Below are 25428 nucleotides of genomic sequence, written 5' to 3' on the forward strand. Positions count from 1 at the left end.
AAAGATAGGGTAGGTAGCAGTAGATTTACCAACCACATACACAAAATTTCATCTTAGCAACCACTAATGACAGATGAAAAAAAATTTAAAGTCCTCAAAATTTTCCAACTACAGTGGACCCCTGGCAGTCCGCCCTTGGTTCATTTTTCGAATCCTGTAATCCGACTATTGTTTGTGTTTTGAAGTATGATTTGTACTTCAGAGTATAACATATACAATCTGATCATTGGATTTGTGATTTGTCGGAGTTCAAGTTTTGTAAAAAGAGTTCTTTCCGGACCATAGAGTGCCCGACACTGCCCTGCAAAACGTTTGCCGTATTACCAGAGGTTCACTTGTGAATCTGACGATTTTTCGTTATAGCACTCTGAAATCATTTTAAATTTGGGGGCCTTAAACATCTTCTGATTGGAATTACGGGATCGAGACATGGTACTATACGGCAGATAGGACAATGTCTTTGACTTTGTATTAAAATTTTGACGAAATCAATTTTCAAGGTTTTTTTCTGTCATATCACCCGGACTATGAGTACCTTTACAAATAATCATTTATCATATTAATACAAAATATAAACGCTATTAGTCTAGGATTAAATAGCGTTGTTACTTTGAAAAAGTAGGTTCATTCCACACCAAGAATTTAATCAGAAGTTACTGGAAGAACAATCTTTGTTAAATTATAATTATTTGCAATCACAATTGTAGTGAGTAGTTTTTGAATGCCTCTTATGTAAGGAATTTTTAACAAATCTATTCTTTATTGACATGTGCAAACATTACGAGTGTAGCTAATTTTCAGATTGAAGACCTTCTTAGTATCGTTGAGGTTTGGGGTTTAAACGTGATTCAGCTATACCCTAAGTACACAAAAATAGAAAACATTTATAGACTACAAGCCCGTGCTAAAATGAAATGATCCTCAAGGAACTATGTTGAAACAGATAGTCCTATATCTAAAAGTAAGTTTAACCACTATGTCATCAGCTTTACACGGTACAGGTGAGAATATGAATGCTACACTCCTTGGAATCTAACCCTTGCATCAATCAATATGCACGGCGTTGCTGGATACTAACTCTGCATTAGTATTCGAAGCGAATTACATAAATGCCGTAGAAATAAATCACGTAGGGCTTCGGAAATGGACGAGAGATCATCAACAATTTTTTTTTAACTTCCAGTACCGAAGCTACCGGATTTATTTCTGTAGAGTATTTATTCAATTCGTTAGTATCCCGCAACGCCGTACATATTTGATTGTGTAGGGATTTGACACCAAGGGGTGTGACATTCATATTCTCAGAGTCATTCACTTCCACCATTAGTGACTAACCACTAAAGAAAATCCGTTAAATTTTAAGGAGGATCAGACCGAAGAATATAGTGTATTGTTGATCCAAAATCGAAAATTGAGTATCCAATAGATTATTAATGAAGGCAACTATATATTCAAAGTATCAACGCTGTTTTATACTATACTATTTTATTCATATTTTGAATGATGAGCATGAGCACGTGACTCCTTGACATTGAATGTTTTTACAATTATATACAGTTACTCAGTTAGTTATATCATTCATTTATACAATTTTTTTATTACAATAATATTACCATGATTGTTCGGAGAAAAAACATAACACTCATACAATATAAACAGTTTTTTTTTAATGTAGATAAAACAATATCATATTGCAAATTTGCGTGTCGCATTTAAGATAAAGACACCCTCATGTGATGGGTCACATTTTTTAAGATGCTTAAGTGAAATTATTTTTATATATTTTTATGATTTATGTAAAGACAAATAACTTGTCTAGTTAATCAAATTATAGGGAATTGAAAAAAATACTCACATATTGGAAGTCGAACCCGGGCCTATTTGTATACGTATAACTTTCCAATACTTTTTATAGCAAAAATACGAATTAAAAAAGTATGGATTCCTACCTTTTACCTGTTAAATATCGACAACTTTGAAAATTTATAATAGGTAACAGAGACGGTAAATGCATATACAATTGACTGAGTTAATTGTTGAAATACTATGCATAAATAGTGTTGATTACTCTTATCACATTACACATACATTATACAATTTATATAATACATACTATACAGTTTGCGCCCTCATAGGTAAACAGTGATGTTTACGAAAAAATGTTTCAATCAAAAGTTGTTTATTTTTTGATAAGGAACATTTTGTACATTTAAACTTTTGTTCTATCTCTAACGGTTTACAAGATGAGTCCTACGGACCCATAGGTCAAGACCCAGTTGACCTATGTTGCTCATTTTCGAACTCGACCTCACTTTTTACGTCCTGAGTACGCTGTAAAAATGCTTGATATCTTTTTTCGTTTTTGAGTTATCGTGCCCACAGACGGACGGGCAACCGGAAATGGACTAATTAGGTGATTTTATGAAAACCTATACCAAAATTTTGTTGGTAGCATCAATATTTTTAAACGTTACAAACTTGGGACTAAACTTAGTATACCTTGCATATTATATATATGCATGGTATAATAATACACTAATAACCAATTGCTAATTTACTAGGAGTAATTATTTTTGAAAACTTTTCAAGTACAACAAAACACATTCACAAAATTATAACACTAGATACTACTTTTATCAATTTTTATCCAATTATCCAACAACAGTTGTGCGAAATCAGGAAGGAAGGATGAAAAAAAAAAAAATAATGATCATTTATTTTCAAGAGATAACGATGTTTGATTGTACATCATTAGATGGAAAGAAAAACTGATCTTTTCACCAAACATTTGTTAAGTTTTTTTTTACGTATATTTGAAGTATTTCCACTTTTATTTTGAAAAATTATCTTTCACATATTATCTGAAAATAGTTGTAAATCGTATAATACCGATGAGAGTAGAGTTTTAAATTATGATAAATGTCATTGGTAGTTTTTATTTGAACTAAATCGATTCTATATCTATTTTAACTTAACATTTCCTGGTATGAAATTTAATTTTAGAATTGTATTAATCGGAAAACATAATAGAAAATTTTTTAGACCCAGAGTATTGTTGTAATTACGAGTTATTTGGATCTGAAGTTTTTGGCCCTATCGTTCAAAAATGAGACACTTTCCGGGTTAGTTTTTCCTAAATCCATATGTTTGCAAGAACTTACATGTTTATTTTGATTTCTAAAATACGAACCTTATAATATTTACTATTCCCCTTTAAACACTCAGTTTATTGATTACATCATAGAAACACATTATTAACTAAAATATCGTAAACTAATTCTAATAAATTTAACTCCAGAGAAGTTATGCAACATTTAACACAATCAGTACTTGATTGGGAGACCACTTGAGAGCATAGTGTGCTGTTGCCTTTTTATTATTTATAATAGTTTCAAAAATAATTGAAAAAAATAATAATATAAATGTCAGTTTACAATCACTATATAGTGTACCTTATACCGTCTCGAATTGATTTGCATATCGATTATCGATTATTGATGTAACATAGTTTTGATGATTTGACAAACTGATTGTGAGAGTTCTGAAATTCTAAAAATTAATACTTCTCCCAAATAGCAATTAACACTTTTTTTTATTTGAGAAAAGTCGGATATTCATTGCATTCACGGATATTTCACCCTATAAAGAATTCAATTCTAATTGAATTTCAACTTCTAGTTGGGAATATATAAAAATATACATATAAAAAAACTATTTCTATTTTTATAACGGGTTTTCCATTTAAAATGATATAACTTCCTTAAACATCTCGTGTATGAAATATCTTTCTTTTTTACTTGAAAAGGTTTTTTATGGCAATGATCCCGCAGTTGTACTGGGGGACACGTATACGAAAACAACAATTTTCGATACGTTATCGATGACATTGTTTATGCTTACTTTTAAAAGCACTTGATCAAACTCTCCGTTTCAACAATAATAATCGGCTCATATTGCCAATGTGAACCCATGAAAATCATGTACACCGTTAGTAGCTCAAACTGAACACTCATTTTCATAAAAAAGTTCAATAATTTGCATTAATTGTTCAACATTGGTTGTAATATTGCATTATGATTTTCCCAATATCACGCTAATTGCCATAAAATATTCTAAAAAAAAAAAGACATCTCATACACAAACTGTTTAAGTTTAAATTTCTATCATTTTAAATGAAAAACCCTTTACATATCATACACAAACTAATAAATTTTAATTTAAAATAAAATAAAAATTCAAACAAAATCGTTTACAGAAAATGAATAAATATTTTCTATTGATATCTTTCTTATTCTGACAGTTTGGTTTGAGTGACAGCTTACTTATATAATAATACATCACTTTGATTTTGGTCTCTGGCTTTTTTATTTTTTTGTTTCGTTGAATTTTTCAATCAAAAAAACAAGTTTTTATCTTCAATAATAATATATACAAAATATCTAACCTAAACGGTTGAAATGTACACGCCAATTCAAATAAATGCATTCAACTTTAGATGAATTATGACCAAAAGTTTTCGTAGCGTATAATTTTAAATAAAAGTTCTAATAGAAAAAGAAAAAATTCAAATAATAATTGAAATAAATGTAAAGAATGAGCAGATAGGATTAATTAATTTTGAAATTATCTTCTTCCAATCTTCCATTATCTTAAATCATTGTGGATTCAGATTAACAGATGCAATAATGAACAAGAGCGATATTGAGAAAGCTGTGGGCCAGCTAATTTTTAATTGTCCGGTCAGATTAAAATGGATGAATATTTAGGATAATTATAGCATTTCCAAGTCTAGCTCAATACTCAACAAAACCTTGTGTCAGAAAATTTCAGAGTGTCGAAATACGATTGAGTGTCAGACAAAATTCAATAGCGTCTTAGAGTCGATTATCTCCTAAATTAAATAAGCACAAGTGAAATTTACAAAATTTAAAAATCAACCATAAATTTTTTCAGGTACGGAACCCTAAACTCGTATTTGAAACATTTCTAAAAACATTCTCCATTAAATTGTCTTTTTCCTTAAAGCCTTTTCCAAACTGAGGTGATTTGGAAGTTCATCGTCAATTTTTAATTTTCTGAGAACACTCTCCATTAAATTATTTTCAAACAAAACCAAAAAAATCAAAATAGGTTCCGTTTAGGCGTTACGATGCCACAGACAGGCAGACAGACATACATATAGCGGTCAAACTTCTTTTTCTTTAATTCGGGGATTAAAAACAGCAAATATTAATCGATCAAGTTGCAGGAATAATAAAAAATTAGCTGGACTTTAAAAAGACAGTTCTCTTAATATCGCCCTATCGCCTAAGTGTTGCTAGACTACCCCCCAAGTAATTAAAATTCTTTTGTTCATGCTTACAATGCCTCGGATTTTCTTGAACGATATTGTACATTTGAAAAATAATATTTCCTTGTTGTTTTTTTTGTTGGTTTCAACCAAAAAACAGTAACTTTTTTAAAAGAATTTATTTTTTAATTACATCAAAATATTCTAACTAATATTTCAAATATCAAATATATACAAACAATTCTTTTTTTTTAATTAAAATTGGAAATTTGCATGAATTTTATTCAAATTTTTTTATAAAATGTTATTAATATTTTTATAAAACGTAACAACCACATGAGTAGGTTTATTATGTTTATTTAATTAGATTTCTTCGAGTCTTTGCAGAGACTACGAGAGAGACTTCGAGTTTTCAGAGTCTTAAGTCCACTGCTGTACCGACTGCGCTATCGATGGTTGTTATATATGTATACAAATATGCTATTATAAGAATGATCAAGTTTATGATATATGTATTATAAGAATGATCAAGTTCATTTCAAACTCTTTGAAAGTTAGTAACAACAATCTTCATGTAGTTGATACAATCACATATATACTAGACATGACAGCTATGTGTTCGTAATAACCAAATCCTATATTTAAAGCAAACGAAAAAGAAATTTTCTTTTAATTCATCGATTCGCTCGCTTTATTTACACGATTATATATTCTCAACTAAGTACAATTATATTTTCCATCAAGTAGGACCAAAAAAATTAAACGATAAATCAGTTAATCAATCAAATACTAACCTGTTTGATAACATTACGTCGACTTCGTGTTTCAGCATCATACAATGATGTTGTCTCTGTATAATTTTCTGTTTGTGCATCAGTAAATAATTCAGCAGCAACTGTATCACGTTTTAACATTTGACTAACATCATCATTTGACTGTTGTCGCTGATAATATTTATCACTATTATTTTGATCATCACCATCAATATTTGATCGTGTTATTAGATAAATACCAGTCATTGATAATATAAATATTGTGAGTATTAATGTTGAGATTAATGTTTTTAACATTTTTTTAAATTTCATTTGTAGTCAATAAAAACACTTAAATTATTTTATTTTATTTTTAATTAATATAATGAATAATTAATTAATTAAATAACACTTGTGAACACACTATGGAATAGTAATCATTTGTTGTAACACTTAAAACTGTAAAAATAATTAAATTGATTAAAATAAACGCGGCGTTTATTATGACAGTTGTAGTGGGGTAAATCTACCGAATTTTGATAATTAATTCGGAAAATTTTGGGAGAAGGCGGATTTTTTTAATAGGTTTCTTCCATTGTAAAAAAAAAAGAAAACAGAGAAAAAGTATTTTCAGGCTTCGGAATGTTCCATACAAAATTCTGTACGTGGTTTTGAGACAATTTATCTCTACATTCTTTTCTTTGATGATATTTTTTATTAATATCTCTGCTTCTAACGATCGGATTGAGCAGAATAAAAAAAAAATTTTTGTTAAGAATTTTTCCATAGACCTTGCTTGCTATTGAATCCTGAACATAGTAAACTAACCTCAAAATCTCAAGAAAAACGCTATTCACAAAATCTCAAGAAAACTTCACATTTCAACTTTCTCTGATAACTTTGCGAAAAATGAAGTCATTGAGTTAAAATTCTGGAAAAAGATGTAACTTATGAGCATAAAAAAGGGTAGCAAATCTTAGCGCGAGATCGTGTTCAGGCAAATCATTGGAATTCTTCTTTTTTTTTTTTTAAATTGGCGGTTTTTGTATGTATGTACTTTTAGATGTGAACATTTTTTTCTTCAAAACTTGGTTATAAGCTGAAGCATTGCAAAACAAAACTTTGCACTATCCGAAAGTACAAACCAAACACCTCCAATTAAAAAAAAAACAAAGTTAAAGTCCGATGATTTGCTTGAACTGTACGAGGTTATGTTTCGGGCTAAAATTTAGCACCCTTTTTTATGATCATAAGTTACATCTTTTTCCAGAATTTCAACTCAATTACTTCATTTTTTTAAAAAGTTATCCGAGAAAGTTGAAAATGTGAAGTTACAGCGGTTGTCTTAAAATATTCGAGGTTATTTTGCAAGCAAGAGATATTTAACAAAACGTCACCAAAGAAAACGATGTGTGCAGAAAGTCGCGCGGATCGTTCCGAAATCGTAAAACTGCTTTTCTATATTTTTTTTACAACAAAAGAAACAAAAAATTAGCCATTTGCAAAAATTTATCGAATTCACTAACAAAATCCCTTAGATTTATACAACTACTATGGAATAATTAATCATATAACACTGATTTAAAAATATTTTATACTTAATTCAATTAGAGCTATTTTGTAATTTTATAGTTATTTTATTGGGTAATCATTTTCCAATGTTATTTATTCATTCCTAATTAAAAGACCTTAAATCAACAAAAAAAAAAAAAAAAAAACAATTATTAACAAAGTTAATTGTTCTCATACTTTTTGTACCAATACAATGCTTAATTGTGTTGCACATTTCAATTCAGGTATTAAAATGGGCCTTACATATAAACATTATGAGAAAACACTATCGATGGATCAAATTTAACCCCGATCATTCAGTAATTTTATTCGAAATTCGTTTTGGGATCGCAAATCAAACATAAAATTGATGACAAAATGGAGAAAAATACTTTCGAGGCCAAACAAGGTGGATCATTTGAATCAATAATGGCTTATAGCTCGTTATCATGTTCTGACATGAGATTGGACTTAGTTCTTCGGATTGCTGTAATTGTCAATTTAGATTTTGAACGGTAAGAAATAGAATAACACTTTAAATTAGAAAGTTAATCTTCATAAAAAAAACTAACAATTTTTGTTTAAAACATTTTTTCGAGAAATGTTAGCTGTTGAAGGAAATGTGACTTAAAAAATATGTCATTATTGCATTTAATCGAAAGAAAATACGCTTAAAGTCTATCTATAATTGTAGGTCAAAGTCATGGATACAGGCGAATGTCCACTATTGCCCTTACAGCGAAAATAACATAGTTCCTACCGAGTGTCCCACAACAGCTCTCGTTCTTTTTTAACTATCAAAGGGTTAAATATAAATTTATATATAGATATAGATACCATGAACTAAATACTTTGATAAAAATAAAAACAGAAACTTCTTGATAAATATTTATTGAATCATAATTATTCTTACTTACTTTTATGGTTTTAAATTTTAATTGAAAGTAATTAAACATGTATAATTTAACTTCTGTAATTTTCAATTGAGTTGTTTTATTTTATTCTTACTTAAATAATAATTCAATTGTTTTGGTATGGAATGTTTAATTGTTTTAATATTGAAAGTTTGTTGAAAATTATTACTTTGTTGCAAAGTTAAAGTTGTTTGGAATATGGCCAGCAAGATATAGTGATTCGATATTATATATTAGAAAAGTTTTACTAAAAAAATATTGTTTTAACTTGAAATATTTTACAGAAAGTATCAAAAATATTACTAATTCTATTTGTCTATTAATAGAGAAATTCTCCTTAAAACATCTCCAAAGCGAAGTCGCGTGAGAAACGAGAATATGAAGGTGATAATTGTGGTGTCTCGACTGTTTCCGCCTCGCATTGTTCGAATTCTCGTGTGTACTTGTGTAGTTCAGTTCAAAAATTTGTTATAACGTACAGAGAGCTACCGAAGCAACTGTTGCCACCTATACGTCTAGATACTTGCGAAGTAAGATGAGAGTATGGTGGTGAGTACTTCACTTCGGCGAGATTCTTTCAACAAACTATTTTTGAACAAACTTGGCAAATGCTAGCAGGAATATAGATCAACACGATTAAATTCGTATACAGCCTCTGCAATCAAGACAAGAGATTCTGCTTAGCAGAAGTCGAAAACTGTCGAGAGATGAACAAAATTAATTTTGCATTTCTATAATTATATAATTTGACGTAGTTTTGGGTCGTCATTTTGTAACAAATGGTTTGCAGTTTTTCAGGTAGTATCTTCAAGTCACATTAAAACCTGATCATAACAAGTGAAAAGAAACAATTGACTGAGTTATTTGTTGAAAAACCATGTATGGACAGTGTTAATTACGAAATCGTTTTTTTTTTGTCATCTAAGTAAAGAAAGATAGCCGCTCTTAAACACAAAGCTATAAGAGGATCTTTCTTTTCACTTCCTCGATGGATATAAGATGTTGCTAACTTCATTTGCGCTTTCCGGATAAACAGTGAATTTAACAGAAAAATTTTTCAAACACAAGTTGTTTATTTGGAACATTTTTTACATTTAAATTTTTGTTCTAAGATGAGTCCTACGGACCCAAATACTTTTGACCTATCTTGACTTTTGGCCTCAAATATTTCAACTTGATACTTTTTTGCGTTTTTGAGTTATCGTATCGACAGACAAACAGAAGGACAACAGAAAATGGATTAATTAGGTGATTTAAAGAACACCTATACCAAAACTTTGTTGGTAGCATCAATTTTTTTAAGCGTTACAAACTTGGGACTAAACTTTAGTTTACCTTGACATATATTAAATATATACAGGGATTAACAAGAAATAATGATGGAAGTTGCGTGATGTAATACCATAAAACATAACTAGTTTTATATGATATTTCTTTTTTTAAATATTTATTTATTTTCGTATCTAGTTAATAAGATTATAAATAACATAACATGGTTGGTTGCTTGGTAGTATTGGTTGTTGGTTGATGGTATTTAATATTAATCACACTAGAATTAAATTTTATGGTCATGAAATAATTAATGACATTATAAACATTGACATAAAATTGTTGTAATGATTTATAATTGAAGAACTTATAAATTATGTCCAAATTAAATACCTATAATAATATTATTATGTTTTTTTTATGTGTGTTTCATCAGTATACACATTATTGAATTCAGTTTTAAATTTTAAAAAAAAGTTATAAAAAATATTTCAATTAACGACGTGATTTTTGATGTTAAATACTCTGTTGTTTTGTAAATTATTATAGTAATTAACTTCACCTAGTAGTTGTTATATTTTAGATAAACTTTAAGAAACTTTGCACGTAAATATAAAATTTTTTTTCAAAAATAATAAGAATTAAATCAAGTTGGACAGTTATCATACTGTATTCCAGGCAGTGCTGGTAGCCATCATGAGATGCGCTGACCACCTCCAATTGGCCAATTTGAAGGATGATGTGATTAGTATCTGTACAGACAGTCAAGCAGCACTCAAAGCGCTATCAAACTGTACAGTGTCATCGCGCCTCGTCAAGGAGACTAGAAACAATTTAAACAACCTGGCAAGGCACAATAAATTCAATATTACCTGGATCCCCGGACACTCTGGTTGGAGCGGTAATGAGAGAGCAGACAAGCTGGCCAAACTGGGAACCACCATGACTCCCACTCAAGAAAAGGTTGCGAGGATGCCATACCAAAAAGGTCTTAACAGATTAGGAGATAATCTGAAAAACCAACAATTAAATGTTTTCGCTTAGAGGGAAGTACTCTTGAAAAAAGGCCTAGGGAAAAAATGAAAAAATCGTCTGAAATTATGACCAAACCTATGTACCGAGTTTGAGAAAAATCGGTTGAAAATTTAATTCTCCAGTTTGGTAATAGAAATACCGACGGACGGACGCAACATTTTTTAAAAACCATTTTTTGGAAATCAGAGACCCTCAAAACATGTATTCCCGTTGAAACCCCGATATCGATTTTTTTTTTCGATCGCAATACTTTATTATATTGATAATATAATAAAGTAAAAATGCTAAAACTTTTTGGTTTTAAAACTTGTTTAAAGTATCTCATGGTTGATATTTTTGTTGTTAAAAATGAGCATAGTATTGTCCATATACTTGTACCATTATTAGTTATCAATGTAATAATTTGTACATAAATTGAAATATTTTCATCACTGATTGATTATATTTTATTCAAAAATCAACCATGACCAAAATCAGTCGTGCGTTTGATGATGCAGTCATTGAAAGACTGCAACTATGATTTTTTTAATTCAATTATTATAATAATAAACGGATGTCTATAAATGGTTGATTTTTAATCGTGATCCAATTTAAAATTGCATTCAGTAAGTGATTCTAATTTATATATTACTTGCATATAACTGAATAAAATTTTAAACACAGAATCTCTAATATACCATGTGTGTTTGTACCTTCTAGGATTGGTATAAGCCATATATCCGGAAAAATTCGAGAAGGAACACCCTCTAGGGAAAACTTTTCCAAATACAGGAAAATGGGATTTACTAGGGATTGGCTGAGGGGACAGCAGTGAAACTTCCTATCAGGGTTTATATCAAAAAGGTCCTAGGTTTGATATAACTCTCCTCTGGGACTCCGTGGAGCTGGAGGGGACGAAATCGTCAAAAGTGGTCAAATCAACCCTACCCAAAATTGATCAAATATTATTTTAAATGTCTTTTTAAGTAACACTTAAGCCAAATTAGTGCAGTTAAGAAATTGAAGCTTTTTCTTGTTTTTAATTAATTCTTACAATTGGCTGCTTTCAATAAAACTATTACAAGAATAATATATCAATTTTATAATATAATAAAGTCTTGTCCGATGTTTCGGATCGTTTATTTACATTTCTTTAAACTATATTTTATTTAACTGAAAAAATAAATATTACATAATAATATTGATGATAGTAATTGAATTTGAATCTAAATTTATAGTTTGTATACATCATCAAACATCATGAAAACATTTAGGTACAATCAACAATAACAAAACAACAAAAGGTACACCTAATAATATTATTACAAATATTTTAACAACAATGATGATGATATTAAAACAAAATTTAATATGTTCCATAATTTTATTAAAACATTGTTTTGTTCTAATTTAAATTTTAATATCAAATAATTTTCAATTTATTATTGAATTCAAAATATCCATTTATATATACAGGCTGTTCTAAAGATTATCGAATATATTAGTTTATTGAGATTAAGAATTAACATCTGCTGCAGAATTTTCGCTAACTAGGACTGTTATCATAGGCACCCTTCGTGCATTGAGATCGCATCAGACTGTCTTCAAGTAACAGCCCTTGAAGTTTATTTTTCAACTTTTTCTGTTAGTAGGTTCCACATCGCTGCGGTGCAGGGACGGAGCCTGCTTGGCCAGGACATCAGACAGACTTACGTACCACCGACTCGGAAGACAGACGGGCCAACGGAAGTCGCGTGGACTGACGGACGTACAGACTACACGGCCACAGGTCAGTGAACTTTCTTCAAAAGACGTAGCTGCCTTGTGAAGATTTATGTCTCTCAAGAAGATGGGTGGCTCTGGGGTGTAAATCCTGTCATGAATTCGTTAATATTCAAATTTAAATAATAATAATAATAATAATAATAAAACAAAAGAGGGGTACCGTAAGTAGGTCCCTAGTGCCTACACCAAGAGTTCTCTGTATCCTCCTTGAGAACGACCTGTCACTCGAAGACGAGACGTCTTCGGTTAAGGGACGCTATAAAAATCGGATGAAGCTAAAGGATTTTGTCGAGGCCAGACGAAACGGAGAAAGCCTACAACTTCTCCGTCGGAATCTCTCCCAGGATAGATGGATCCAAGGTTTAGGCCCCGAACATTCTGAATATAACGTCTTACAGATTCCTGCAGGTGCAAATAACATGTATGGAAGTTTCGTCACCCTCCATACAGGCTCTACAAGTGGGATCATTAGAGATCCTTATGTTATGAAAATGATAGTTCAATCGATAATGTCCTGTCAATAGTCCCACTAACATTCTCAACTGTGCTCTAGGAAGTTTCAGGCGAGCACAGTCGAATGGCCTAGCTGTGGTTTGGCCTGTCGCATGCTCTCCGCAAAGTCCCAGTAATCAAGATGGGCTTGTCTTGTCTCCTATTCTTTGATTCGGTAAATTACAGAGCATCTTGCTGTAGGAATGACAGGCTCAAGTGAAAGGGGTGTTTGAGACGAGCCCTCTCGTGCCAACGAGTCTGCTGCTTCATTCCCTTTAACGTCAGAGTGACCCGGAACACAGATCATTCTGATTGTGTTGTTCAGTGCCAAGTGATTCAACTCCTCGAAACAAATATAAATGCAGATGAATTTTCACAAATGAAAACTCGGAGAAAAAACACTTTTTAGACATATTTTCTTTATATGCTCCTTGTATTTAATTTAAATACCTTGTCGTCAATAAAATGTCGTGTTGAAACACTGAATATATTTATATTCAAATGTTATGTTATTATATTGACAAACTTGTACCTTTTATATTTTCAAAAAAGGTTTAATTTGTTTTTGTAATAACGGTATACGAAAAATAAAGGAGACCTTTACACTTTTACGAAAACAGCTGTGGGGACATTTTGTTCTGTTTGGGTAGAATAATTTGTGTTAGTACTTAATACTATACAGATAGTCCATCAAAAATGTTATCCCTTTTTTCTTAGAAAAATGATGATTATATTGTGAAAATTCAAACTTTTCTTCGCGACGAATTTTTATTTTTGCTTCTTTTTATTTAAACGTCAGATATTAGCTAAATTTTATTCTCTATTTCAATTGATGTCCTGTCAATCCGTTAGCGTCAATCAATTAGAACGATAAATTGGTAGGTATTATTTTGACCAGGATTTTCCAGTAGGATCCATCTTTTAAACCGTTAGAGATAGAACAAAAGTTTAAAAGTGAAAAATGTTCCTAATAAAAATAAACAACTATTGTTTGAAACATTTTTTCGTAAACATCACTGTTAACCCGTGAGGTCGCAAATAAGGACAAAATTTTAGTGACCATTTTCTCCAAAACTATAAAAGATGGGGGGTTGAAAATTTGCAAGTAGCTTCAACTAGTGGTCTTGTGAAATATTCACGAAAAACGAAAAAAAATTATAGAAAATAGTTTCGACTGAAAGATCTCCATTACAACTCTAATTTGAAATTGGTAAATTTTAATAGGAAATTTACACTTTAAAATCCCAGGAAAATTAAATGAATGTATCCTTTCATGTCTGTAATATCGACTCTTTCTGGTGGAAATAACATCAGTTGATCATTCTCATTGGTTAACGCTAGTCGATTAACATCGTACCAAATACAACACAGTAAATAATAAAGCTAAATATCAAGCCAAAAATGGGATATAACAGTAATAATTTTATTGGGACACCCGATATTTATGAGAACCCATATGCTACACAAAACACACTTACATGAACAACAATAAACATTGTGATCCCAACCATTTATCCTATTAAAAAAAAATATGTGATTCAATTTAACCAATGACCCATCTTTGTTATAATAGTATAACACTAACAATGCATTTAAGTCCGTCTGTCTCAATCAGTCACTTATAGAGTAAGAGCCAGCGCCTGCCAGACACACATTAAAGTATAAAAGCTGAATTTTTTTTTGCGTATTCTCACTGGTGTAGGGACCAATCTTTGGGGGCTACAAACCTTGACTAACGGTTCCTTCGGTAGGTAGCAGGTAATCAGGGGCGCAGTACCCGAGCTCGCTCACGTTAAAGTATAAAAGCTGAAATTCACACAGAGTGTTCAAATGACCATTTTAAGTCAATATTGAAAAAGACATATCAATCCATCCAACTAACATTAGAAGACATATCGGTCAAATATTCAATAAGTAAATCGTCATAGTTGTATAAGCCATAAACGGTTAGTGATACAAAAAAAATTAGTTTACAAAAAAGTAGGTAATTTAATTATCTACAATAAAAGTTATTACCATTTTTGGTCTAAAGCGCACGGTTATGGAGATATAGCCTAAAACGGTTTTCCTTAAAATGGAGGCACTTCCCCCGCTTATTTTTGTAAGGATTTTGTGCTTTTACATTCAGTACGTGATACTGAACATATTTAAATAATAAAATAACTCTTGCAGTGAAATAAGTTCATAATCATGGAAGAAAATGTAGATAATTGTGTATTTTTGCATTTGACCTTCTACTACGTCTGGGGGAGTGTTAGCCCCTTCGGATTGATCTGTCTTTTTCAATATTGACTTAAAATGGTCATTTGAACACTCTGTGTGAATTTCAGCTTTTATACTTTAACGTGAGAGAGCTCGGGTACTGCGCCCCTGATTACCTGCTACCTACCGAAGAAACCGTTAGTCAAGGTTTGTAGCCCCCAAAGATTGGTCCCTACACCAGTGAGAATACGCAAAAAAAAATTCAGCTTTTATACTTTAATGTGTGTCTGGCAGGCGCTGGCTCTTAGTCCATTATATTGTGTATAACATTTGATGTTATGAAATGAAGGTGAATGGACGACATTTCCGTTTAGACGTACCTACAAAAAAAAAGTGCCCAATTGACACTTTTTTAAAAAATACAAATGAGCATAATTTTAAATTGCTATATGTATTGACTTTATTTATGACTAGAGTGATACCCACCCGCTTCGCTGGGTTTAAAAGTAAAGATTGAGAAAGATTGCTCTCGCTTATCCCCTTTCTATAACAGTCGAAATAATGGTAAGGATTGTTTTATACAGGTAAAATAAATCTATGTTTTACAATTTTTTTAAATGTATAATAATCGTAGTTATTAATTTAATATATCAGAAAAGATGGCCGGGAAATATTTTATATTGACTATTTTTTACAGAAACCTGTAATTTATGGTAATGACAAATGACTACTTCTACAGAAATCTGTAATTTATGGAAACGTCAAATTAAATTTATTTTTTATTTTTTTTTTAAATATATTTTTATAAATTATATCTCATGTGTTATTCTAATATATCAGCTATATTTTGAAAACGTTGATGATATTGATTTTCAATCTTCGATAAAAAAAATACACATAAATTTTTGCGGTTTAAGCTTAATACATTATTATTATCGATTACAATATTACACAAGTTCTTTAAACTTTTTTTTTTTGTCTGTTCATTAAAAATTCCTGCACGTTTACAAGGTTAAACCCCACAAAGTTTTTCAATTCAATTTACGAACAATTAAATTAAGAATTTTAAGATTTTATTAAAATAATAAACAAAGCTTTTGTATCAAAAAATTGAATTAACTATTGTTTAGATAAGAATCGTATAATGTTATTTTGAAATATTAATTCTTTAAATAAAAAAAAACAATTCTCATTACAAAATTAAAATCATACGCATATAAATTTGTTTTTTGTCCGATGTTCGATGCGACATACATTACGTTTGCGTTTTCTTCCCCTCTACATATAATATTATGTAGAGGTTATGATTTACAAAGTTAAAGAATAACTATAAAGAATATTTGACACATCTGCACAACGCGTGAGCAAATCTCTCATCACGTGACTAAAGATTATCGAACGATTGACGTGAGTGCTGACGAGTAAACGTTACTTTTATTTTTTTTCGAAAACCAATTTAGTTCGGCAATAAAGGAATGCAAAAATAAAAGAGTAAACATCTTTTACTCGATTTATTTTCTCAGAACGTTTTCTTGAAGGTGAATTAAGTCGAGGAGGTTAAAAGACCCTGTATATGGATAAGGCAGGATATTGTTAATTTTTTAACGGGTTTTCTGTATCATATTGATATGAAAACAGTTTTTTCAATGTTACGAGCAGTATATTCATCATGAATAGTTTGATTTTTGTTTAATTTTTTTTTTTATAAATATAATTTCCAAGGTACGCCTTGATAACGCCCATAATTAATAATTAAGGTTCTAGTATTGGTATGTGATGTGGATAGTTTATGACCTTATAATGTAATGCACGAGTACAGATATTTTTATAAATTTTATTATTACATCACATTTTAAGGTATCTTACTGTTTTTATCACTTCCGCTATTGTAACAACCGCTTTAAATCTAATTTGGCTGCATAGAACAATACCCATCTTGTAAACTGTTAGAGATAGAATAAAAGTTTTAATGATCCTTATAAAAAAATAAACAACTTGTGTTCCAAACATTTTTTTCGTAAACATCACTGTTTACCCGTGAAAGCGCATATTATATAGTATACAACGTGTTCTGTTATTAACTGAGGAAACCTAACTTCCCAAAATAAGCTCATCAAGAGCAGCAAAAACACTCTTTTCCAAATTTGGATCTGAGCCCTAATTTGGGAGCTACAGGTATGACAAAAATTGATAAATTTGATTATTCATAGACCATCATTCGATAACCAGTAGCCAATGATAATCAGAAGATATTAGTAAAATTTTTTTAATAATATTCAACATAGGTAGGGATTTTTAAAAATTAAAACATGATTCAATTGGATTATATTATTTTGCAAAAACATTAAATTATTGTACGTTTGCAAAAAAAAAAAAAAATGCTTTATTGATACTCTTCAAACTTGGTGGCAATTGATGTTAATGGAAGTAGCTTGATATTATAGAATAGCAACTTGTTTTTTCAGTTATGATAATAAAAATCGATAAGTATATGAAGTCAATTACATGTGTATTTGGTTATAGATATTTTTAATTATAATGTCCAATAGAAAATCACCAAGTTTTTTGGCTATTTAATTTTTCAAATACAATTCAGGGATTGTCGATTTTTTCAATGAAGTATTTTCAGAGCTGAACAAAAACATACGGTTTGTATATATTTTCATACAAACTTTCATTTTCTATTTCACCCTTTGAGAGGATGAATTTCGAAAAATTATTTCTTTAATGACACCTGCAGTATAAAATTAATATACTTTTGAAATTACAAACTTCTTTAATTAGCGATTTAGGGTGGATTTCGATATATTAGTCGCGAATTTAATTATTCTACCTCCAGATTATTAACCCCCTCTGAAATGTTTCTGATTATAAGAAATATACAAAAAGAATCATTTTGAAAAAAATCAGCAAAAACGAAGCTTCTTTTATTCGACTAATCTTCAATGTAATAACATCGAACACAATATTCACCCATTTTTTGTTGGAAAAACAAAAATTCTACCCACTCAGATCGAATTAGATTTTTTTTTTATATACTTGGCCATATTTTTCTGAATTAATATGTTAAAATAATTGGATCATTATTTTAAACAAGAAAATGCTTTTTTCTAAACATGATTCTTTATACGAAAAATATACTTTTTCTCTGTAAAAACATTTTCCAAAGTTAACATTTCTTTTTAATTAAACCTTTTTTTGTAACTGATATATTATAACCAATGTTGTGGTGAGTTAAAGAAAATTTTATTAATTGGAAAATTGGAAAAACAATGTGCTGACGTTTTCCTATTCCCTTCTAGCTTTTTTTTTTTGTTAACGTAATAAATGTTCTAACAAATTAAATTGATTTATACCGGCATTGAACAAAAAAATTTTCTTTCGTTAAAATGCTTTCCAAGAAAAATGAATCTAAAAGATAAAACAAAATTTTATAATGAAAAATTTTATTAAATTATAATAAAATTCTCTGTTAAGTGCTCTTAAGGATGTATGAGCATGACAACAATGTTTGATTTAAAGGCTCAAAATTTGTTTGTATGTAGTCTTTTACTCAAAGAATATGTGGTTAAAATTTCAGCATAGGTAACCGGGCAAATTTTTAAGAAAAAAGTCATAAAAATCGATATAAAATACATTGGCTCTTATGGAGGAATCTCAAAAAACGACATATTTTGGAAGTTTTTGATAATTTTCATTTGGAATGAATGAAAACAAATTTAAAAAAACTTTTAGAACTTTAGAACAAATTTAAGAAAACTAATAGAAAGTAAACATATTAGCAATGAATTAGAAAAGAAAAAAACTAAGTGTCACCGTCCATATAAGGGATGTAAGAGCAGGGTAGATTAAGGGCTGAAATTATTTTTATCTTATTTTCAACTTTGATGATGAATTTTGTTATAACTTCATGAATGTAGACGAAAAATAAGAATAAAATTTTTCGATATGTGTCTTGGTTTTCGAAATATCGAAAGCTAAATAATTAAACAAAATTTTCAATTTTCGATATTTTGAAAGTTAAGCCAGATATCGAAAAATTTTATTCTTACTTTTCGTCTTATATCGTCAAGTAATAATATAAATTTATCATCAAAATTGAAAATATCTATTTTTAAATTTGTACCCCCACTACCATGCTCATAATAATGAAATTTTTGATTTTTGAAGTAGAAAAAAAATGTTTTGACTTTATAACGCTAGATTCAGATAAGCAAGCTGTTAATTTCTTCTGATTGAATGAATTGACAAAATATTTAGTGAGTTAGTTTGACGGCATCGATTTCTTACGACATATTGATAGATCTTAAACTGAAAGTAAATTCACGAATAATAATTAACTGTCGTGTATATTTTAATGAATTTCAAATATAATATATTTATTAATATATCTATACATAATAGATATATAATTAATAATAGGCAGCCTCATAATTATCTGTTATGTGGTGAGTTACGAAGCCAAAGTCAACGAGCGATCCGATCCGATGCGATGTTTGTAAGATAAAATTACTACCACACATTACTTACTATTCAATTATATCAATGAAGTTAGCAGGTACAATCAAAAACTTACGAGAAGCATTTTTTTTTGGAAATAATTCTTGTATTAGATTACGTGAACAAGAAAAGTTTCGTATTTTTTTGATAATTGTCCTAACGGGAGAAAAACATCGAATAACCAATGGAATATTATATGACGCATCTAGGGAGCAAAAGTCAAGAATGCCTAAGATCTCATGTTCATTGTCGTGTTCGATTTCGCCTCGATCGACAATGAATATGAGATCTGAGACATTGTTTACTTGGTCCCGTTGTGTTTATACTATTTTTCTAAAGCGGAAACTTCGTTTTGCGCAGCGAACAGAAGGTTGACACTTTCTACACGGAGGTGAAAAAAATATTTTAATCGATATCCAAGAACACGGGATGTCCGTTGACTGACACATTTAAACTTCATAATCACTATATGCTTTCAAACTTCATAAAAAATTGAAGGATAATAAGGATTTCAAGGCTCGGCACAAGGCACTAGAGAAAGACAGATATTTTTTAATGACAGGAATTTCAAATGAAAATTGATATAAACCAAACCTTTTTCGTGCCTGTGACTTGAGTTCAACAATTAAAGGTATGGACCAGCTACGAGGGAGGGCGAATCGCCAAAAGCCTGTTGGGTGAAGGAAACTCGCTCGGTAACAGAGCCGAGGAGAACTTGAAACTAAACAGAGCTGATATTAGAGTCATCGTAGAGTTACTCACAGGGCATGATAGCCTGAACAAGTTCCAACATCAGATTGGAAAAAGACAATCTCCCGCGTGTGGCAGATGCGGAGAAAATTCAGAAGAAACATCGATTCACTTTTTCTGTTACTGCCCGGCGCTCATACAGCAGCGAAGCAAATGGTTTGGTTCGAACATAGTCGAACCAGAAGAAATTAGGAAACTCAGCGCTAGGTAAATCCTGGGTTTCAGTACATCACTTGGTTATAATAGCCACTGAAAAGTGTAGCGGGGATAGAGTACAAGGATCTATTTGGCTAGGTGTTCTGAACCATTGCTTCGAGGCGCGATGCTCGAGCATGGCCCGCTAACCTCCGTACCATACCATACCATACCAAGTCTAATTTTACATTTTTATGGGTAATATGGCCAATTCGACATAAGAATTATCCCCTATCAAAGAAGTATCTGTAATTAAATTTTAAAATTAAGATATTTGTTATTGGTAACTTAATAGACATTTGATACATTATATTATATTAGAGTATTTATATAAAACGGCTTTAAAAGAAGAAGTTGAAATGTATTCGAATTAATTAAATCATTTTGTAACTCATAATGGAGATATTATCAGTTTATTTTTTGATATAGTTTCTTATACGTTGTTGTTAATTAATTACAGTGATGTTTGAGTACACACCAAGAACACCAGAGGCACCCCTTAGGGATCATTGATATCCTGAATTATTATTATCTTATGTATATATTACTCTAGCAAGTTTTATTCTGTCCTTTCCTTATCTTGAATATTCCTTTATCAAATTTCATGATTCACCTCTCATCTTCCAAGCTGATTATATCTAGATTTGACGAAAAATATACTCATGGTCTGAAAATGTACCGCATAGGAAAAAAACGCTAGAACCAATAATTTTAACGAAAAAATATCATAAATTTAAATAATAAGTTTATTAGGCAAACATGTTAGTTTTTACTCATTTTTCTTGACATATACTTACTATTTTAAATACCTCCAACTATTAATTTAAAAACTTTTCATTTTTGCACCAATTTTCTACGAAATTTGTTGTTTTTAGTCGTGGGTTACGGTAACTACGGGAGCGATATTCCACGGGTCGAGCTAGTCATTATTATTATTTGTTCATTCAAAGAGACTCTCTTATTTAGGTACTGATTTTTTCATAATAATTTAAAAAAAAGAAGATTATAATCTTTGACTAAGGTTTTTTGTTTTTTTTTGTGTTTTAATTTCAAAATAAAATTCTTTTTTAAATTTTTATACACATTTTATTTAATTTTTGTGTTTTACAATGAATTTTTAATTTTTTTAAACTTTCTAATTACTTTAAATAAATAAATAAATAATTAAAATAAATTTCATTCATATTTTTCAAAAATTCCATACAAAAATTTTCAAAAACGCATTCAACCTTTACCCATGTTTTATGAACGCAATTTTTTAAAAATGCACAAATTTATTTTTTAAATTCAAATGAACTAAATTTTTGTGTTTTGTAAATAATTATTATACCATGTATATGAAATATACCAAGGTATACTAAGTTTAGTCCCAAGTTTGTAACGCTTAAAAATATTAATGCTATGAACAAAATTTTTTATAGGTGTTCATAATATCACCTAATTAGTCCATTTCCGGTTGTCTGTCTGTCGTCTGTCCGTCTCTCACCAAGATTACTCAAAAACGAAAAGATATATCAAGCAGAAATTTATAGCTTGCTGAGGACGTAACAAGTCGAATTCGTAAATGAGCAACAAATGTCAATTGGGTCTTGGGCCCGTAGGATCCATCTTGTAAACTGTTAGAAATAGAACAAAAGTTTAAGTGTAAAAAATGTTCCTTATCAAAAATTAAACAACTTTTGTTTGAAACATTTTTTCGTAAACATCACTGTTTACCCGTGAGGGCGCAAATTAGGCGCAAATTGTATAATATTTATTATATGGGGATATCAGTTACGTATGTGTGACATGTATGTAGCTGTAATGTAATAGAGTAATCAACACTGTCTATGCACTGTATTTCAACAATTAACTCAGTCAATGGTTTGTTTTCACTTGTTATAATAAATATTAATACGGTTGAAGGCAAAAGAAACGAGATTTTCACAAAAAACTATTTTCGCGACCTTTAACCCTCAATATCTAAGGACACGCACTCGTAATCATATGTGTCTTTTGAGACAACAATTTTCCTATCAAAATAAAATTTTGTACAAATATTAAGCTTATTCCGTTAGATTCCGAGGTGAAATGCTAAGATAATTGGAGTATTATGACAAAATAAATCTGTTATTATGACAAATCCTAAAGAGTTTACATTCTCAAATATGTACTTATATAGCAATAACGAATATAAAATCTAAGTACTTCGTATAATTTGATATCAAAATAAAATAAAATAAGAATTTCTATAATAATTTCCCACACGATACATTTTTTTTTTGAATCAGATATCGGTGAATTAATAACGGTTTAGTGAACTATTATTGTAAATATAAGTATATTAATATATAATATAATATCAAAACTATATATAATATAATATAAATTATTTTTTGTTTTTAAATAACAAGTTTTTATAAGTGAATTAAAAATAACTTCAATAGGTTTTATTATATTACTATTGATGAAACTAGTAGAAAATCAAATAATACTATAAACACTTTTTTTGCTTACATCTTTACTGTCGTGATGAGAGAAATTCTCACATATTTTAAGGATTTTGAAAAAATATTTACTTAAATTAGTGAGTTTCAAAAACAATTTCAATAAGATCGGATTTAAATTGACTGACGTAACAAAAAAATCGAATTTTTAAACTTAATGACGTCATCAAAATCCTTTAAAAAATTTACTTTTGATCTATTATTCCCAAATTTTCGCCAATTTGCATAAACGAAGTATGTAATTCTACTAAATTTGATTCATTCTTTTCATATTTTGTGTCAAAATTAACCTAGCTATAATAGGTCTTCAGAATGTGGAGTTCTGGTCTCGATTATAAACATATCGGTGATAGGTCGAGAAAAACTAACATCACAGGAGAAAAGTATGGCCCAAAATTAGTAGATTTCAAAATAAATTCCTTTAAGATCGGATCAAAATTGCCTGAGATAATAAAAAAATCAAATTTGTGAACTCAATGACGTCATAAAAATTCAAAAAATTTTATTTTCCTCTATCATACCCAAATTTTTCCCAATTTTGATAAACGAAGTATGTAATTTTACTAAATTTGGTTCATACTTTTCATATTTTTGGCCAAAATTAACCTACCTATAATAGGTCTCAAGAATACGGAGTCCTGGTTTCGAATGGAAGCATATCGGGGAAAGGTAGCGAAAAACTAACATCACAGGAGAAAAGTTTGGCATAAGATTAGTGGATTTCAAAAAAAATTCCTTTAAGATCGGATCAAAATGGCCTGAGATAACAAAAAATCAAATTTTTGAACTCAATGACGTCATCAAAATTCAAAAAATTTTATTTTCCTCTATTATACCCAAATTTTTTCCAATTTTGATAAACCAAGTATGTAATTCTACTAAATTTGGGTCATACTTTTCAAATTTTTGGTCAAAATTAACCTAGCTATAATAGGTCTCAAGAATGTGGAGTCCTGGTCTCGATTGGAAGCATATCGGGGATAGGTAGCGAAAAACTAACATCACAGGAGAAAAGTTTGACCTAAAATTAGTGGATTTCAAAAAAAATTTCAATAAGATGGGATCAAAATTGCCTGATCTAACAAAAAAATCAAAAATTTAAGAACGTCATCAAAATCCAAAAAAATTAATTTTGCATACTTTTCAAATTTTTGATCAAAATCAGCTTAGATTTTCAAAAATTTTTAAGAGAAGCTTGTTTTAAAAGAAAATATTTTCGTCAATCTGTATTATATTCCCACACGTATCAGACGATAGGCCGATAATACCCACGATTGCAAAAGAATCTTATTATCAGAATGCAAAATATTTTTGAACATAGGACGTTCAATAAAATTATACGATAAAAAAACATGATTTCAATCATTCAAAGTTATATGGAAAAAAAAAATTCCTCCGATTATGTGATGTATTAAAACAGTTAAAAATTCATTTATTTTTGAATGATATTAAATAAATCGGTTTCAGACTCAATTCTTTTCTCTTTTATTTTTATGGATAGAAGAATATTTTAATATAAAAAATATTTGATATCAATCGATATCAGTTAAGTAATTTATTATTTTCCTTAATTTTTTTGTTGCGTCCAATTAATTTACATTTTTATCAAAATTGAAAAATTGATTGTAAAATTTGTCATGGCATTCAAATTAATTAACTTTGTTTTTGTATATTTGGTAACTTTTTATATGAATTTTTAGAGTTTGTCACAGAAAAAAGAGAGTTATTTGAGTTTACAAACAACTGTTTATGGACAGTAAGAAAACAAATATCATTTTAAAATTTATTGAATAGGAAATTATTGTTTTAACCTTGAAAATTGGAATAAAATTTTATCACAAAAATATTTTTGGTTCCAAAAATTCCAGTGGTCGGATGTTTTTAAAAGTACTGGTATTTTAAAATATTCACAAGAGTGAAATTTTTGTATTTTTCTTGATCTCTTGCTCAATAATCTAAATAATTTTGATTTAATAGTGTGAGAGTAAAATACCTTTTTTAACCCTGCGCCTATCGCGTGAAATTATAAGCGAAAAGTCTAAATTATTTAGAGTACTTAGCAAGAAATTAAGAAAAATACGAAAATTCACAGTTGTGAATATTTTAAAATACCAATTTAACATGCCCAAAATGTTAATTCTGCAATATTGTAGATATTTAGCCATACTTCAACCTGAGGAAGTTCATTTTGGTTGCTCCTACCCTCTGAACCCAAAAAAAATCGTTCC

At 29.6% G+C, this 25428-nt stretch overlaps 1 protein-coding gene across 2 annotated transcripts in view; it reads right to left on the bottom strand.

Annotated features, from left to right (window-relative positions):
* The window catches only part of LOC123305826 (mannosyl-oligosaccharide alpha-1,2-mannosidase IA-like), a 255293-nt gene that overhangs the window by 12806 nt on the left and 217059 nt on the right, over nt 1–25428 (bottom strand). Inside the window, exon 1 of one of the 2 annotated variants that reach the window (XM_044887662.1) lies at nt 6085–6324. The exons of the other annotated variant lie outside the window; for it this stretch is intronic. Within the exon in view, the coding sequence (XP_044743597.1) occupies nt 6085–6309 (225 nt within the window). The 5' untranslated portion in view covers nt 6310–6324. Of the gene's footprint in view, nt 1–6084; nt 6325–25428 lie in introns of those variants that run through there. 2 annotated transcript variants of the gene reach the window in all.

This window comes from Chrysoperla carnea, chromosome 1 (assembly GCF_905475395.1).
Source record: "Chrysoperla carnea chromosome 1, inChrCarn1.1, whole genome shotgun sequence".
NCBI classification, from domain to species: domain Eukaryota; kingdom Metazoa; phylum Arthropoda; class Insecta; order Neuroptera; family Chrysopidae; genus Chrysoperla; species Chrysoperla carnea.